General features: G+C 34.9%; 1 protein-coding gene across 2 annotated transcripts in view; it reads left to right on the top strand.

Moving 5' to 3' along the window:
* NUP37 (nucleoporin 37) overlaps nucleotides 1–17,657 on the top strand; it is a 47,538-nt gene that overhangs the window by 7,977 nt on the left and 21,904 nt on the right. For both annotated transcript variants that reach the window (XM_087449030.1, XM_004418027.3), the window contains exons 3-5: nucleotides 2,441–2,565; nucleotides 10,788–10,860; nucleotides 13,328–13,422. In XM_087449030.1, coding sequence (XP_087305156.1) covers nucleotides 2,441–2,565; nucleotides 10,788–10,860; nucleotides 13,328–13,422 — 293 coding nt within the window. The remainder of the gene's footprint in view (nucleotides 1–2,440; nucleotides 2,566–10,787; nucleotides 10,861–13,327; nucleotides 13,423–17,657) is intronic.

Raw genomic sequence — 17,657 nt, forward strand, 5'->3', positions numbered from 1 at the left:
TTCTGGGGTCATTTTTCTTCACCTGAAAGCATATCCCTTAACTACACAAAAAAGTTTACTGTTAACTTTTTCTGTAAAGGGCCAGATAGTAAATATTTTAGGCTTTGCCAACCACTTAAGGTGTCTGTTGCAAATTATTCTTTGTTTTTTGCAACTCCTTAAAAATATAAAAATGAGTATTAGCTCGTGGGCCATAGAAAATCAGGCCATAGGCCAGATTTGGCCTGTGAGCTATGGTTTGACAGCCCCTGCTTTAGGAGATCCTTCAGTGGGAGGTTATTGATGCTAACTCTTGGTTTTTGTTTCTCTGAAAATATCTTTAATACAGCTTCATCCTTGAAAAACAGTTTTGTTGTGCCCACAATTCTAGAGTTTTTTCTGTCATTTTGAAGATATTATTCCACTGTATTCTTGCATTTGTTGTTTCTGTCAAGAAGTCTATGTTTGTTCTAATTATTTTATAGGAAATCTCTTTATGGGAAATGTGTCATTTCTTTCTGGCTGCTGTTGCTTAAATCTCCATCTCTCTGGATCTCTCTCTTCCTCCCTCCCTCTCACTCTCTTACTCACTCTCTCAACCTCCCTCCCTCCTCGCCCCCACCTCCCCCTCTTTCTCTGTCTCTGTCTGTCTGTCTGTCTATCTATCTATCTATCTATCTATCTGTCTATATCATGAGTTTGTATATGTGTTCTGAAGTTTCACTATAGCTGCAGATTTCTTTTTTTTTTAGCTGTCTAAGATTTAATGTTCTTTCTAAAAATGCGTATTGGTGCCTGTCATCAAGTATGGAGAATCGTTTGCCATTGTCTCTTCAAATATTGCCTCTTCCCCTATTCCTTCTATTATCTCCTTCTGCAACACAAATTAGAAATATGGTGGAACTTTCTCACTGAATCCCTCTTACCATCTCTTTTTGTCTTCTCTTTGCTACGTTCTGAGTAATTTTTTCAAATCTGTCTTTTAGCTGCTCTAAGCATTTTTTTTTTCCATTTTGGCATTTTCATCTAAAAGTTTTGTTTAGTTCTTTTTAAAATCTGCCTTGTCATTTTTGGTAATCTCTTGTTGCTTACTCATACTTTTTGATTACCTCTTCTATTTCCCTAAAAATATCTCTTGTCTTGTCTCTAATTTTTTATCTAATGTCTTTGCAGGGTTGATTCTTCTGTTTGTGTTTGTGGTACTTTGTTTGCATATGCACGAGTGCCTGCATGTAAGATCCTATTTGATTGAACTATATCTGTGGGAACATTGAGACCTCGGTAGAGGTAGTTCATCCAAAGAGAATTTGCCTTTGTCTGACAAGTGTTTGGGGCTACTACTAACATATGACCGTTTTGAAATAAATTGTCGTTTTCTGGGGCTCAAAATTAATGTGAATTCAAGCCTCAAACTCATGTTAGGGCCATTTAATGGTTGAGATTTCTCAAAAGTGACTTTTTCTTGACCTTCACCCATGGTAGGTATTTTGCACTGCAGTTTTGGTTTTTTTGGACTTTTTTCTACTTCCCCTTTAAAGGTTCTGGATTTATGCAGAGGTCTCTGATCTGCATCCTTCCTTGTGCAGGCACTAAGCTTTGTCTTCTTCCCCCTCAAACTGAAACTGTTAGTTATTGGATGTGGGCAAGTGTCCTTAAGATAGCTGCATGCCTTGGTTCTCAGTTGCTTCTCTGGATTTGGATTTTTGCATTATTTTTCTAGTGGGAAATCTTTTCAGGTTATTGTCCATATTGCCAGACATATATGATTTTGACTTTTCAAAATTCATTTTTTTCCCCTCATCTTCCCATGGGGATAAACTGAAATCATTTTAGTGGTGCTGAACCAGGCAAATAAGCTAACTTTATTAAACATCAAGTCAAATATCCAAAAGACTACATTAACCAGATTGTTATTTGCATATTCACTATTCATAGACCGTAATAGTTTAGATGAACAATTTGTAACATCTTACACATGTATAGTGCCATATATAATACTAAATGAAAGTCGCTGATGCTCATTATAATGACTTTGAGGCATCATAAGGTCCCAAAGGATCTTGCACATGATCAAAACTTTATGTTCAGTGTATATTTTTTTATATTGTCAGTTGATAATCCATGTATGGTAATTCATTTACCTAGAATATTCTGACTCTTAGAGCATTCCATTTTCATTGTTTTTGCTGTGATTTATTATTAGGAATAAAATGTCCCCTGAGTAAGATAAAAAATATAACATGTTTACTGTGTGTTTTTAGTTGCCCTAGAGCGTTATTTTGTGAGACTTAGACAGCTTTGGGTATTGTTGTTCAGTGAACCAGTTAAATCTCAATGTATCTAATCTGCTTTTGAACTTCTCGAAAGAATATCCATGGCCTTCTGATAAATTATAAGAAAATATAGAGTATTACATTGTTTATTCTTATAATTTATTAAAACATTTCCTGTATCTGCTTAGGAGGAAGAAGCAGACATTGAAGGAATTCAGTATAAAACACTGCGGACATTTCACCATGGAGTCAGGGTCGACGGCATAGCTTGGAGCCCAGAGACTAGACTTGATTCATTGCCTCCAGTAATCAAGTAGGTTTAAAATTATTGAATGCAATATTTATTAGTGTCCTTTGTGTTAAGTGATCTGAAGCCTTTGATCATAGGGACTTTTTTCCTCCATTTCCATTTTCCCCAACTCCAGATATTAGATATTTTAACATTTGCTGTTATTTCATAATTTAGGCTCATCGTCTGAATTCGTGATTTAAATATGCAACCATGGCAGTGATGCCTTGAGCATGTGTTTGAGTCTAACAGCAAAGCTCTTACCTGAGATTCATCTGAATCCTTTGAAGTCTTCCCAGATTCTTCACTGAGGTTACCACTTGTTGAAAGTACAACTTTGTTAAAATAACTAAATTTGTTTGTCATTAATCAACCTTACTGCCCCATATATAGGCCAAGGTAACATTTCATGTTTAGCAGTAGGTAAAACTGGAGTTCTAATCCTTGGGCTTCAGTTTTTGTGAAAGCATTTGAAAAGAATGATTGCTTTTTGAGAAAAATATCCCTACCTGCTGAGGCCTTCTTCACTAGGGCAGTAATACGTCAGGTTATTTAAAGTTTGTTACAAAACACTAACCTTGCTTCCACAGATGTCAAATCTAAAAGATATGTCTTCTTTTGGTAAACAGTATTTAGCAACCATAAGTTAGCTCTTACTGAGCTAGTTTTTTTAAACTAACCTACTAATGTAATTTTTTTTAATTAAGAGATAATTTACGTACAGTGAAATTCTCAACTCTTAAGCGTACAGTTTGATCAGTGTTGACAAATGCGTTCACTTGTATAACCCACACACTAGTAATACATAACATTTCTATTACCCCGATAGATCCTTTGTGCTCTTTCCCAGTCAATCCCTGCATGCCATCCCCTGCCAAAGCAACCATTAATCCAGTTTCTATTACCGGAAGTTACTTTTGCCTATTCTAGAACTTCGTATAAATGGAATCATACAGAATGCATTTTTTTGTGTCTAGCTTAATGTTTTTGAGATTTATCCATGTTGTATGTACCGACGGTTCATTTCTTTTTATTTTTGAGGAATATTCCATTACACTGTATAAATATACCACAATTTGTTTATCCGTTCTCCTATAAATGGACACCAGCGCACTTTCCTGTTTTTAGCTATTAAAGCTGTTATGAGCATCCTTGTATGCAGCTTTTAGCGGATATGTGGTTTCATTTCTCTTAGGAGTAGAATTGCTGAATCAGAGGGTAGATGTATGTTTAACATTTTAAGAAGTACCAGTTTCCATAGTGGTTCCCCCATTTTATATTCTCACCAATAATCTAAGGATGTTGAACTTGCTCTGCCTACTCTCCAACATTTATAGTTGTCAATCTTTTCAATTTTAGCCATTCTAGTTGGTACCACAGTGACATTTCCCTGAGGCTAATGTTGTTGAGCACTTTTTCATCTGCATCCTATTTCCTATCTAAGGAAGGAGCAAGATTGTGAAGATGTTCTATGTTTTTCTCTAGAAGGTGTTACAGGTTTTAGCTAACTGAATTTTGAATAATCTATGGCTCTTGTCAACATACATATGTCATTGTCAACAGCCAATGTGCTGTTCATTTCCTTTTATATTAAAAGGAAGTTTTCACAGAATCTGGAGCTAAACAAGAGTCCTTCAGTCTCTTTGCATTCCCTAGCAGATTTTGAAAGCTATAGAAACCACCTACTTCCTGTGGTTTTGCCTGGTGCCTATTTTCCTGTCCTTTTAATGGATTTGCTGTATTATTTCATCTTTTGTTGTTGTTGCTTTTTGATAAGCTGCCTCAAATCCTTTTTGGAACTTTCCAAATACAAATAATAAATTCAAAACATTAATCAGCCATTAATTTAAAGACAGTATTTTTAGAGCAAGCTGACAGCATGATTTTGTTGTTTTCAAATAAATTACGTATTTTTATTATAAAAATAATACATGCTTACTATATCAAATTTAGAATATATAGAAATATTTTCTAAATGCCATCCTAATACCCTTTCCATTTTTTTCATAAATAATTTTACACAATTGTGATTAAACTATATGTGTAAGTTATAATACTTCTTATTTTACTTTACATTTTTTTCATAGTACTCCAATGTAAATAGAATTGTTTTTCATGACTGAATAGTTGTCTGTCAGAATGACTGAGGTGTAACTTTATATCTCTCTTACCATCGTTACCCTTTATCCTACAGTTAGAGAGAAACTCTTCCTAATGTTTTATCTTTAGCATTTAGTTGCCTTAAGTTCTGTTCTCTCTCTTTGCCTTTCTACTCTCATTTCGTCCCCACTTGCTTTTCTTTCACACTTGCTGAGAGTAAACTGTTCACCTTACTAGTTCTCTGATATTTTCTGGTTTAATTAAAGGGTGACTTAAATACCCTTACCACGTATAAACTAAAGCAGCAAATATTTGATAAAAATGGAACAGCACAAGGTTGGCCACCAAGTTTTGTGTGTTTATTTTTCTTTTAATCCTAATAAGATTCTTTTGTTAATTTTCTTTTTAAGTAAATATTCTTTGACCCCTGTAACTCCTTTGTTCTCTGATGTTTTTACTGAACTTGGCCTCATTCTGCTAGTAATACCTTCTTTATAAACTCTTTTACTCAGGATATTTCTTTTAAAAACCTTCTAAAATAGCCTCTATCTGTTTTAAAGATGATATTTTGAACAGAGATTTTAAAATGATTTCTTGATGACGGAACTGAGGAAATCTACTTTAGGAGGCCCTCACATTAGTAATGCTGTTGTAGCAAATTTGTTCTAGAGTTTCCTCTGAGTGGGGAAATAATGAATACCCAAAACAATAATGGGACAAATTCAAAAGAAGAGACTTAGGTAGAATAAGCTTTGTTTTTTAGTTTTTCTTACCTTTTATTTGTATGTATGAAATATAGCATACATGCCAAAAAGTGTATAGAATATACATGTGCAGATTATTGTAAAACAAACACCCATGTAATGATCACCCAGGTCAAGAGATAGAACGTTGCCAGCACCCGAGGCCCGCCACGTGCCCCTCCCTATTCAGCCTTCTTTTCCTTTAAAGATATTCATTCTCATGATTGTTATGACAATTCTCTTCTTTCTTTTCTTTATAGTTTTATTAGCTATTTATGCATCCCTAAACGATATAGTTTATTTTTGCCTACTTACGAACTTTCTTAGAAATGGAATAATAATATCCTTTTTGTCCACCTTTTTTCGGTTGGCATTATGTATGTGAGATTCATCTATGTCTCTACGTGTAGCTCTGGTTATTGGTTTCTGTTGCCGTATAGTATCCCGTTGTGAACATACTACAATTTATCTATTCTACTATACTTCCAGTGTGGAGTTATTATGAATAATGCTGCTTTGAACCTCCTTTTACATATATCATAGTGTACATGTGCTCACATTTATTTAAATATATATTTAGGAGTAGATAATGCCAAACTGTTTTCCAAAATAATTATATCCTTAACATACCCAAAATATACTTTTCCCATAGCAGCTAGCATACATCTCTTCAGTGTTTCTTAGACTTTCCCTTTCTCCTCTCCCTTTCTTTCCTTGTCTCGTCCATCTACAACAGAGATGTGAAGAATGGATAGGGTGATGCACTGACAAGACTGAACCAAAGGAAAGTTGACTAGCCAACACTGGGGATGTTGGGCTGAATTAGACAAGTCTTTGATATCAAAGCTTGGGCATTAGTAACCTCTGATACCAGGTGTGTGCCAAAGGCAGCACAGACAAGTTTTTGGTTTTTGGTTTTGGTTTTTAAGAAACATGTAAGTTGCCATCAGGACCATAGTTAAATTATTAAGTGAACCTGGTTGGATTTCAGCCCTCTCCTTTTTTTCCCTACCTAAAATGTCTCAAATCAAAGAACCTATTTTCAGAATTCATTGTTAATGAAATATAGGTATTGATTAAATTAAATGAAAGTGAAGATGGGAATATACATGTGTATTTTAAAACAGAATTGATAGAGTGCTTACATTTATGAACTGAACATTTATGAACTAAACTTTTATGAAAGGACATTAGAAGTCAACGCATCGAGCTCCCTTCACTTTGTAAAAGAGGAGACTGAGACCTGGATCAGTTACATGCTGTCCTCAAGTCACATGGCTAGGAAGTGGTAATGGCAAGACTAGGCTGAGCTCGTTAATCAAATGAAAATCTACTTGGTAGAATATGACAGATTTGGAGGGGATAATTTGATAATCAACATCTATTAAGCTATTTAATGAAATATTCATATATTTGTGTACTATTTAGGATGGTATATTGGTTTCCTAGGGCTGCTGTAACAAATTGCTATAAACACAGTGGCTTAAAACAACAGAAATGTATTCTCCCCCAGTCCTGGAGGCCAGAAGTCTGAAATCAAGATGTCGGCAAGATTAATTCCTCATGGAGGCTCTAAGGAAGAATCCGTTCCATGCCTCTCTCCTAGCTTCTGGTGGTGGCTGGGGCTCCTTGATGTTTTTTGCCTTTTTGATGCATCACTTCAGTCTCTGCCTCTGTCCTCCCATCTCCTTCTTTCCTGTGTTTCTCCTTTTCTGTGTCTTGTAAGGACACTTATCACTGAATTTAGAGCCCAGCCTATATCCAGGATGATCATTTTGAGATCCTTAACTTAAATACATCTGCAAAACTATTTTCAAATGAGTTCACTTTCACAGGTACCAGGGATTAGGACTTGACATATCTTTTGGGGGCCACTATTCAAGCTACTGCAGATGATAGACATTCTTATGCACTCTATAAATACATAGAAATGCAAAATAAACCATGCACTAATGTAATGTTGTGTACCCTTTCATATAAACCTTTCAAGAATCTCACTACATAACCAAGGAGACAAAAGATTTGTACACCAAGAACTACAAAACATTGCTGAAAAAAATTAAGACACAAATAAATGGAAAGACAGCCCGTGTTCGTGGTTTGGAAGATTTAATATTGTTAAAATGTTCATATTACCCAAAACTATCTGCAGATTTAATGTAATCCCTATCAAAATCCCAATGACATTTTTTGCGGAAATCAAAAAAAATCCTAAAATTCATATGGAATTTCAGAGGACCCCAGATAGCCAAAAAAACTTGAGAGAAAAACAAAGCCAGAGGCCTCACCCTTCCTGATTTCAAAACGCATTGCAAAGCTACAGTAATCAAAACAATATGATACTGGCAAAAAGACAGACATATAGACCAATGGAACAGAATAGGGAACCAAGAAACCAATCCTCACATATATGGTTAAATGATCTTCAACAAAGGTGTCAAGGCTACACAATAGGGAAAAGATAGTCTCTTCAGCAAATGGTGTTCGGAAGACTGGATATCCATATTCAAAAGAATGAAGTTGGACCCTTACCTTACATCATGTACAAAAATTAACTCAAAATAGATTAAAGACCTAGACATAATACCTGAAACTGTAAAACTCCTAGATAATTAAGCATAGGAGAAAAGCTGCATGACATTGGTCTTGGCGGTGATTTCAAGGATATGACACCAAAAGCACATGCAACAAAAGCAAAAGTAGACGAGTGGGACTCCATCAAACTAAAAAGCTTCTGCACAGCAAAGGAAAGAATCAACATAGTGAAAAGGTAGCCTATGGAATGGGAGAAAATATTTACTAACCGTATATCTGATAAACCGTTAATCTCCAAAATATATAAGGCACTCCTACAACTCAATAGCAAAAAAAGCAAATAACCTGATTAGAAAATGGACAAAGGGGGCTGGCCCGGTGGCACAAGCAGTTAAGTGTGCGCGCTCCGCTTCAGCGGCCCGGGGTTCACAGGTTCAGATCCCGGGCGCGCACCGATGCACCGCTTGGTAGGCCATGCTGTGGCGGCATCCCATATAAAGTAGAGGAAGATGGGCACGGATGTTAGCTCAGGGCCACTCTTCCTCAAGAAAAAAGGGGAGGATTGGCATCGGATGTTAGCTCAGGGCTAGTCCTCCTCACAAAAAAAAAAAAAAAAAAAAATGGGCAAAGAACTTGAATAGACATTTCTCCAAAGAAGATATGCAAATGGCCAACAAGCATATGAAAAGATGTTCAACAATGCTAATCATTAGGGAATGCAAATCAAAACCACGATGAGATATTACCCACACCCATTAGAATGGCTACTATAAAAAAATAATGTGTTGATGAAGATATGAAGAAATAAAAACTATTGTGCACTGTTGGTGAGAATGTAAAATGATGCAGACAGTATGGAAAACAGTATGGCAGTTCCTCAAAAAATTAAAAAACCATATGACCCAGCAATTCCACTTCTGGGTGTATGCTCAAAAGAATTGAAAGCAGGGTCTCAAAGAGCTGTTTGCTCTTTGGTGTTCATTGCAGCATTATTTGCAATAGCCAAGAGGTGAACACAACCTAAATATCCATCAACAGCTGAATGGATAAAGAGTGTGCATATATGTGTGTGTGTGTATATCTATATAGATATAGATATACACACACACACAATGTAATATTATTCAGCCTTAAAAAAGAAGTAATTCCTATCATATGCTACAACATGGATGAACCTTGAGGACATTATATTAAGCGAAACAAGCCAGTCACAAGACAAATATTACATGAGTCCACTTATATGGATATCTAAAATAGTCAAACTCTTGGAAATAGAAAATAAAATATTGGTTGCTAGGGCCTGGGGGAATGGGGAAGGGAGACCTGCTGTTCAGTGGATATAGAGTTTCAGTTTTACAAGTTGAAAAAGTTCTGGAGATCTGTTTCACAACAGCATGCATAAACACTACTGTAGTGTACACTTAAAAATGTTAAGATGGCAAATTTTATGTATTTTGGGCCATAGTTTTTTAAAAGTTAACGTAGGAACCAAAAAAATTTCAAAAATGTAAAGAAAAAGAAATTAAATATGTCCTGAATATAAAAAACAAATCTCACTAGAAAAATAATCTTTATTAAAATTTGTTTCATATTTGTAAAGTATATAATGAAACTACTAAAATTAAAAACTACAAAGCTGCCTCTAAGTAACTCAGTGTTATTTCTAGGAAATGGGGATATTTCCTAAGACACCTCCCTCCCCAGTCATTCACACAGACACACACACATGTATATACATACCTCTCACCCACCTTGCTTATGTGTCTTCCCCTCTGAACTCAAGGAAAGGCAAAATACTGGAAAATTTGAGCCCTGGTCATGAATACTTCAAAATAGTGTAGTCCTAATTGTGGGGAGAAGAAGAACTAGTTTATTTTACTACAGCTTTTAATTTCACCTCTGAGAAAACCTTGGACGGAAGAGGGAGTTTCCCTCTGGCTTTGATCTGTTTCTTCCAATGGCTCTTGACAAATCACTGAAAAGGAGTGTGGCAGCAGAGATCTACCAGCACATCCTGGTCTATAGATTAGGAGCCTTGCTTTTATTTAACTTAAATTTTATTTAAATTAAATTTATTAGTTGAGGAAAAAAAATGGTTAACTTTAATGTAGTCAGAACTAAAGAAATTTAGATTCACATGATACTCATTTACCTAAAAACAGTTGGAAATAAACTTTGTTTTTCAACATATAAATATAATTTCTCTTTCTTCCTCAGCTGTAATCTGACATGCTGAGAAGCTAAAAATTGTAGGATCGAAGGTGAACTAGGTAAAAAATGGTTGTTTATTCCTTAGGTTTTGTTTTTTAATGTAACACACATCGATCAACTACTAAAAAATATCTTAAATGTTAGGGTCGATACAAATAATACTCCAGCTTTTAGTAGATATAAATATACCAGCTTTTATAAGTATAAAAAGATTATCTTCTTTCATCTAATTTAATTTATTTAGAGGAATAGAAAACGTAAGCAGGCTTCTGGATAACTGAAGAAGGCAAAGACTAGGGTAGATGTGTAACAATATTTTTAATATCTAATATTGACCTAGCTAAAATGGAGATACTTTTTTAATCCATCCTTATGTACTTTTAAGAGAAAGTTAAAAATTAAATTCACATGTTGATTTATAATAAAATTCTGTACTTTTATTATTGAAGAGACAAATCCAGAATATAGTAATTTTTGTGTATTTTCAAAAAAGAATTTTATGTGCCTCCTACTTTCAGTAATGGCTATAGAACATTTTTTACAAGAGCCACAGCATCTCCCTTATGCCCAAAAAAAACCCCACGATTGCAAGGGTGGGGGAGAACTTTCACTTACATAGACTAAAAATGGGTTTGTTTTTGTTTTTTTTGCTTCCAGATTTTGTACTTCAGCTGCTGATTTGAAAATTAGATTATTTACTTCAGATCTTCAAGATAAAAATGAATACAAGGTATGTTGACAAGTATAATTCATCTTTACTTTAAACTGTATTTATTATTTTTTGCTTTTTTAATTGGTTTTATCCTAATTTAAAATGACTTTTTATGGTCATCTTTAAAATACGTAATTTAGAGTCTCATTTACTCTATTGTAGGCTATAGTAACTAGGTTCTTAGTAAGGACTGCAGAGTATAAATCTGATGTCACTTATTAAGTTAAAATATTAGGTAAGGACAGCAAATGAAGGAGAATTAGAAATTCGCAGTCAGTATAGTAGGAATATAATAGACAGGAGCACACCTCGAGTAAGAGTCAAACTTCAAGGGAATAAATGATCAGTACAGCAGACAGCAAGGCAGGATTACAAGGTGGCTAAGAGCACAGACACAGCAGCCAGACCACCTGGGTTTAAAGCCCAGCTCTACCACTTTAGTAACAGTGTGACTTTGGTTCAAGTTCCCAATCTCTTTGTGCTCATTTCTTTATCTGTAAAATGGGTATAATCATAGCATCTGTCTTATAGGATTATGAGCATTGACTGAGCTAATTCATACAAAACACTTAGAACAATGCTTTGTACATAGTAAGCTCTACATATGTGTTTTCTATTAGTATTATAAATAGCCCTGCAGAATGTCAGACAAAGACAAATGCTGTATGATCTCACTTATATGTGGAATTTTAAAAAGCCAAACTCAGAAACAGAGTGGAATGGTGATTGCCAGGGGTTGAGGGGTGGGGGAAATGGGGAGATGTTGATCAAAGAGTACAAACTTCCAATTATAAGATGAATAAGTTCTGGGGATCTAATATACAGCATGATGAGTATAGTTAACAATACTGTATTATATACATGAAAGTTGCTAAAAGAGTACATCTTAAATGTTGTTACCACAAAACATAAATGGTAACTATGTGAGGTGATAGAGGTATTAACCAACCGTGTTGTGGTAATGATTTCACAACACAGTAACGCATCACGTAATAATGTTTTGGTCAGTGACAAACCGCATATACAATAGTGGTCCCATCAGATTAGTACCATTTAGCCTAGGTGTGTAATAGATTTTACCATCTAGATTTGTGTAAGTACACTCTATGATGTTTCCACAACGAAATTGCCTAACAACACATTTCTCAGAACATATCCCTGTCATTAAGCAACACATAACTGTATATATATGTATCAAACATGTGCAGCAAACGCCTTAAACTTACACAGTGTTATATGTCAATTATATCTGAATAAAAGTTAAATTAATTAATTAAATTGCTCTCAGTTTGGGTTGAAATTGCATTATATTTTTTGTAAGAATAATATTGCCTTCTTTCTAGTAAATCAAAAATGTGAATAATGTTACAAAGAAAGATAAACTATAAACCTTTCCAGTCATTTCGAAAAGAGTAAAAATTATGCTCTAAGCTGTGTACAATGGGCTATATACAATTGTACAATAGTACAGTGTACTTTATATATTAGTTAATTTAAGGCTGTACCAGTGAAAAGCCAAGTGTACAGATGGCACATACAATTTTGACCCATCAAAAGTTAATGTGGTAGTTATAATAGACGTTAAATATTTATTGTTAATTTAGTTTGTCTTGTACAGTATGGCATAAGCTTTGAAGAATTATTTGGGGGACCTGGTTTTGTTAAAGTTACGCAGGAATGTTTAAATCAAATTTTTTTTATCATGATAATATTTCTAAATAGTAAGCAGTACCAAGTAGAACCACTTTATTACCTTAGAACTGAGATCAAATTCAAGTTTTTAGAAGGAAAGGAGGAAGCAAGAATAATATCCATTAAAATATTTAAATATCTGCTATCTACAGGCTGTTTAGGATTTCGACTATAAAGGTGTAGACTGATTGAACCTTGCCTGCTCACATGGTCCTCTACCTCGGAGCTTTCCGTTTATTCCTTCCGTTTATTCTATTCCAGAGGAGGATTTCTGGGTTGTTGAGATGATGGGCTTATAATACTAGCTGTCTCCAGTGCTGGCAGTCTCACTGAGCAAGTGAATAAAGACCTTAGAAGGTGAAGTCCATACTGTGTGTTTGTTAGGTGCAGAGCAGCAGGTATGAGGTAAAAAGTTGAGGGAGACTCTATCTCAGTACCCCTGGAAAGTTCTCTTAGCATTAATTTTTATTTGAGCTTTATGTAACCAGTGAGAAAGGAGGTGAGATGAGGACAGGTACAGTAAAAAAGTGTGTGTGTTTTTGTAAGAAATGCATACTAGAAAAGAAAGATCAAGCTAATAGCAGTATGTTGAATGATCAGCTTCTTTCCAAGATAAACCTTCCAGAAAAGTGGGTGAATAAATCATGCTTTAAAAATAGCAGATTGCTTAAGAAATATTTATAGAAAAGAGAAGCATGCAGTGAAAGTTTTTAAGGCAGCGAAGTAAAAATATTAGGTAGGAATGTTGTGGATTATTTTCCTGTGTTCTAATTAACTTTTCCCCTTATGTCAGGTTTTAGAGGGCCATTCAGATTTCATTAATGGTTTGGTGTTTAATCCCAAAGAAGGCGAAGAAATTGCAAGTGTGAGTGATGATCACACCTGCAGGTATGTTGCTTATGTTACAACCACATTTTTGAATTTTCATCTTATTTTAATGAGAATTACATTTTAAAAATTAGAGAAAATGTAACTTCTCTATATACCCCACAAACTGTTGTAAAAGAAGCATACTTTATTTAAATTCTAAGTATGGCACAAACACAAGTTTCAAAACAAGTTAGTTGAGTTCTCCTCCCAGTTGGTAGAAACTTCCCTTGCTGATTCATGGGTGCCTCTCTGCCTCTTATTTTAGATTTACACATTTATGAAATCTAAATGTACGTTGGGTCAAATTCTCCAATACTGGGCAAGATCAGTAGGGTAACAAAAGGCAGTTGCCACATTGTGAAGTCATTTCACAGATCCTGTCTGATAAGTTAGTGTTCAATAACGAACTGTGAATCTCATTTGCTAAAAGCAAGACTCATGGGAAATTCTGTTTTGACAAATTTGAAAGTCTATATATAAGGTTTTCTGTAGATAGAATACATTTCAATATCACGTTCTTCCACCCCACCCTCTAGTTTGGAATGAATGAGGTAGCTATAACATTTAATAAGTGCCTAAAGCTGGAGAATGTCACAAGTAGGGAACAAGATGAAGAGCAAGAGTGGGAAGTGGAAATAAGCTGAGGAGTCAGGAGTGAAATCATGGAATCAGTCATTAGAGGAGTACCAGTTGCTTCACTTGCTTTAACAGACCTGTGAGCGAAAAAAAAACTACTGCTCTGCTGTTTGGCATAGTTTTAATGTTTGATAAGGCTATGACAAAATCATTCGTATTTATAAACACTTCTATACTTATAAAACTATTAAATACGTGCCCTTTCACTTCATTGGAAGTAAAGCCACTAGCTACTTTTTAAATTTCAATCTTAATAGCTCATCCTTTTAAAGTTACAGAGTCATAGGCCATTATTCTTTATGTACTGCCTGTTAAAATTTTCATGTCAAGGTCATGAAAGATTTACATGACGTTAAGATTCTAGGGCCCCAGCTGTTACAAAACCAAGTTTGTATAGAGACTTGAAGAGTAAATGGGATCATTTTTAAGGTAAAATTTAGATTAGATCACTAGAAATAAATAATGACATTTTAGTTCTGTAACGCATGGACTTTGCTAATCACAAGCATTTGGAATAATGAAACCTGAGAAGGGGGAAAATGAGTGTCTTTGCAAGCCAAGGAGTAGACTGAATAGTGAACAACAGCCAGAGAGACCTGGGATTACAGTCAGTGGTCTGTGATTTTTTTTTTGGTTGTAGACTTTGAGATTTTTGTAGACTAGTAAAATTGTCTTAAAAGTTTGGGGGGACTGACAGAGGGTTGCCAACTTTTTATTTTGTCAAGTAATAAGAATTTTAAAAGGCCTACTGCCTTCTATTATTACCTTCATTTTTTAAATGAAAGAACATTATTGCTCTAAAAAGGAGAAAAGGCTTAACTTCAGAGTAAGTTCTTTAATTTAAATATATTTAACTTTGAAAAATTCACTACACTGCCCCTAATTTTCTTATTTTGCTAGACCGGTTGATGGTCTTTCAGCAAATACTTACTCTTCCTTCTCCCTTCACATGGAAGGAGGAGATTTTCCCACTCTGTTGGGCTTAGCCATGTGACCTATTTAGGCCAATGTAATGTTAGTAGGTATGACTCAAGCAGACACTTTAAATGTTGTACTTGGTTTGTGGTGACCTACTCTCCTCTGTCTTCTGTAAGATGAGTGTGTCCTAGATTGCTCCTGGTCCCAGAATGAGAAACACGTGGAGCAGTTATGCACCCTCTGGCATTATGAAATAGAGCTTCCTACAGACCCATAAGCAAGAAACTTATTCTTTTTGTAAGCTGCTGAGATTTTGGAGTTGATAACATTGCAGCAGTAGCTGGGAAGCTAAATTTAGAATTCATCAGCTTAGTTTGCCAACCAGAAGTAAAGGACAATTCTAATTGGCTATTAAAATTAAACCTCTTGGACCAAAAGCTAAGCAATATAGATAAGATTTTAAAAAGAAACAGATATAAGTAAATCAAGAAGTTTAAAGTAAGGAAGAGTAGTAAATATATATTCTCATAGTAACAAGGGAAAGAAGGAATTCTGAGGAGACAGACTACAATAGAGAAACATTTCAGTACAACTATCTTCATTAACTCAAAGTATAGAATTGCCGAGTTACAAATAAAGACACCAGCCAAATGGTAACTGCAATTTGGGCAGAGGAAATAGCCATTTACGTCCCAGGAGTCATTCCTGTCACTATACTAAAGTAATGCCTGCCATAATCTAGGTCTGCATGTTGGTTGTAAAGGTACATTAGTGAACTCCTTGTCCAATCACAGACAAAGCCTGTGTCATCTTGGGAGTACTTTTATATGCAGGTGATACCATGCTTAAAAAAACATGCTAAGTAGAATAACTAGACTGAAGGTCAGTACGGAAGTAGAGGATTTGAGCAACATTATAAACCAGCTAGGCCTAGCCATCATACACAAAACACTCCAGACATCAGCAGAACACAGATTCTTCTCAAGTGCACATGGGACATTCTCCAGAGTAAACCATATGTTAGGCCTCAAAACAAATCTAAATAAATTTTAAAAGACTGAAATCAAACAAAGTATCTTCTTTGACCACAGTGGAATGAACTAGAAATCAGTAACAGAAGGAAAACTGGAAAATCTACAAATATGTGGAAATTGAACATTGTACTCTTAAACAGACAATGAATGGATCAAAGGAGAAAATCACAAGAGAAATTAGAAAATATTTTGAGATGAGTGAAAATGAAAACACAATATACAAAATTTATGGGATGCAGCAAAAGCAGTGCTCAGAGGGAAATTTATAGCTGTAAACACCTACATTAAAAAAAGAAGAAAGAGCTCAAATTGATAACCTAAGTTTACACCTTAAGGGGCTAGAAAAAGAACAAAGAAAACTCAAAGCCAGCAAAAGGAAAAGATTAGAGCAGAGATAAACAAAATAGAGAACGGAAAACAATGGAGAGAATTGATGACACCAAAAATCGGTTCTTTTGAAAAGATATGACAAAATTGACAAATCTTTAGCTAGACAAACAAAAAAAGAAAGAGCATGCCAATTAGTAAAATCAGAAAAAGTGGGGACATTACTTCCACCCTTACAGAAATGAAAAGAATTAGAAGAGAATACTATGAACAGTTGTATGCCAACAAATTAGATAACTTAGATGAAATGGACAAATTCCCAGAAATACAGAACTGCCAAAACTCAAGAAAAAAAATAGGAAATCTGAATAAACCTATAACAAATAAAGACATTGAATCAGTAATCAAAAACTTCCCAACAAAGAAAGCCAGGACAAAATGCTTCACTGTAAAATTCTGCCATTTAGGGAAGCATTAACACCAGTCTCTCAAATGTATCCAGAAAATAGAAGAGAAGGGAACACTTTCTAATTCATTCTATGAGGCCAGCATTACCCTGACACGAAAGTCAGACAAAGACATCACAAGAAAAGAAAACTGCAAACCATTATCCTTTACAAATATAGATGCAAAAATCCTCAGCAACATCTAACTAAAACTAGAAGACGACAAAGGGGCAAATCTTCATGACCTTGGATTTGGCAATGGTTTCTCTGATATGACTCCAAAAGCACATGGAACAAAAAAAAAGATAAATTGACTTCATCAAAATTTTAAACTTTGGGGCATCAGAGGACACTGTCAAGAGAGTGAAAAGACAATTCACAGAATGTGAGAAAATATTTTCAGATCATATATTTGGTAAGGGTTTCATATCCAAAACATATAAAGAACTCTTATAATTCAGCAATAAAAAGACAACCTAATTAAAAAATGGGCAAAAGACTTGAATAGACAGTTCTCCAAAGAAGATATACAAATAGCCAACAAGCACGTGAAAAGAGGCCAAATTTCATTACTCATTAGTGAAACGGAAATCAAAAGCAGAATGAAATACCACTTCACACTCACTAGGATAGCTGTAAGCAAAAAAACAGAAAATAGGAAGTGTTGGCAAGAATGTGAAGAAATTGGAACTCTCATACTTTGCTGATGGGAATGTAAATGGTCCAGCCACTGTGGAAAACCGTTTGGCAGTTCCTCAAAAAGTTAAGCTTGTAACCCAGCAATTCCATCCCTAGGTATAGACCCAAAAGAATTACAAACAGGTGTTCAAACAAAAACTTATAAAGGAATATTCCTAGCAGCACTATTCACAATAGCCAAAAGGTAGAAACA

This window comes from Ceratotherium simum, chromosome 25 (genome assembly GCF_057802395.1).
Source record: "Ceratotherium simum simum isolate JZ-2026a chromosome 25, ASM5780239v1, whole genome shotgun sequence".
Classification (NCBI taxonomy): domain Eukaryota; kingdom Metazoa; phylum Chordata; class Mammalia; order Perissodactyla; family Rhinocerotidae; genus Ceratotherium; species Ceratotherium simum.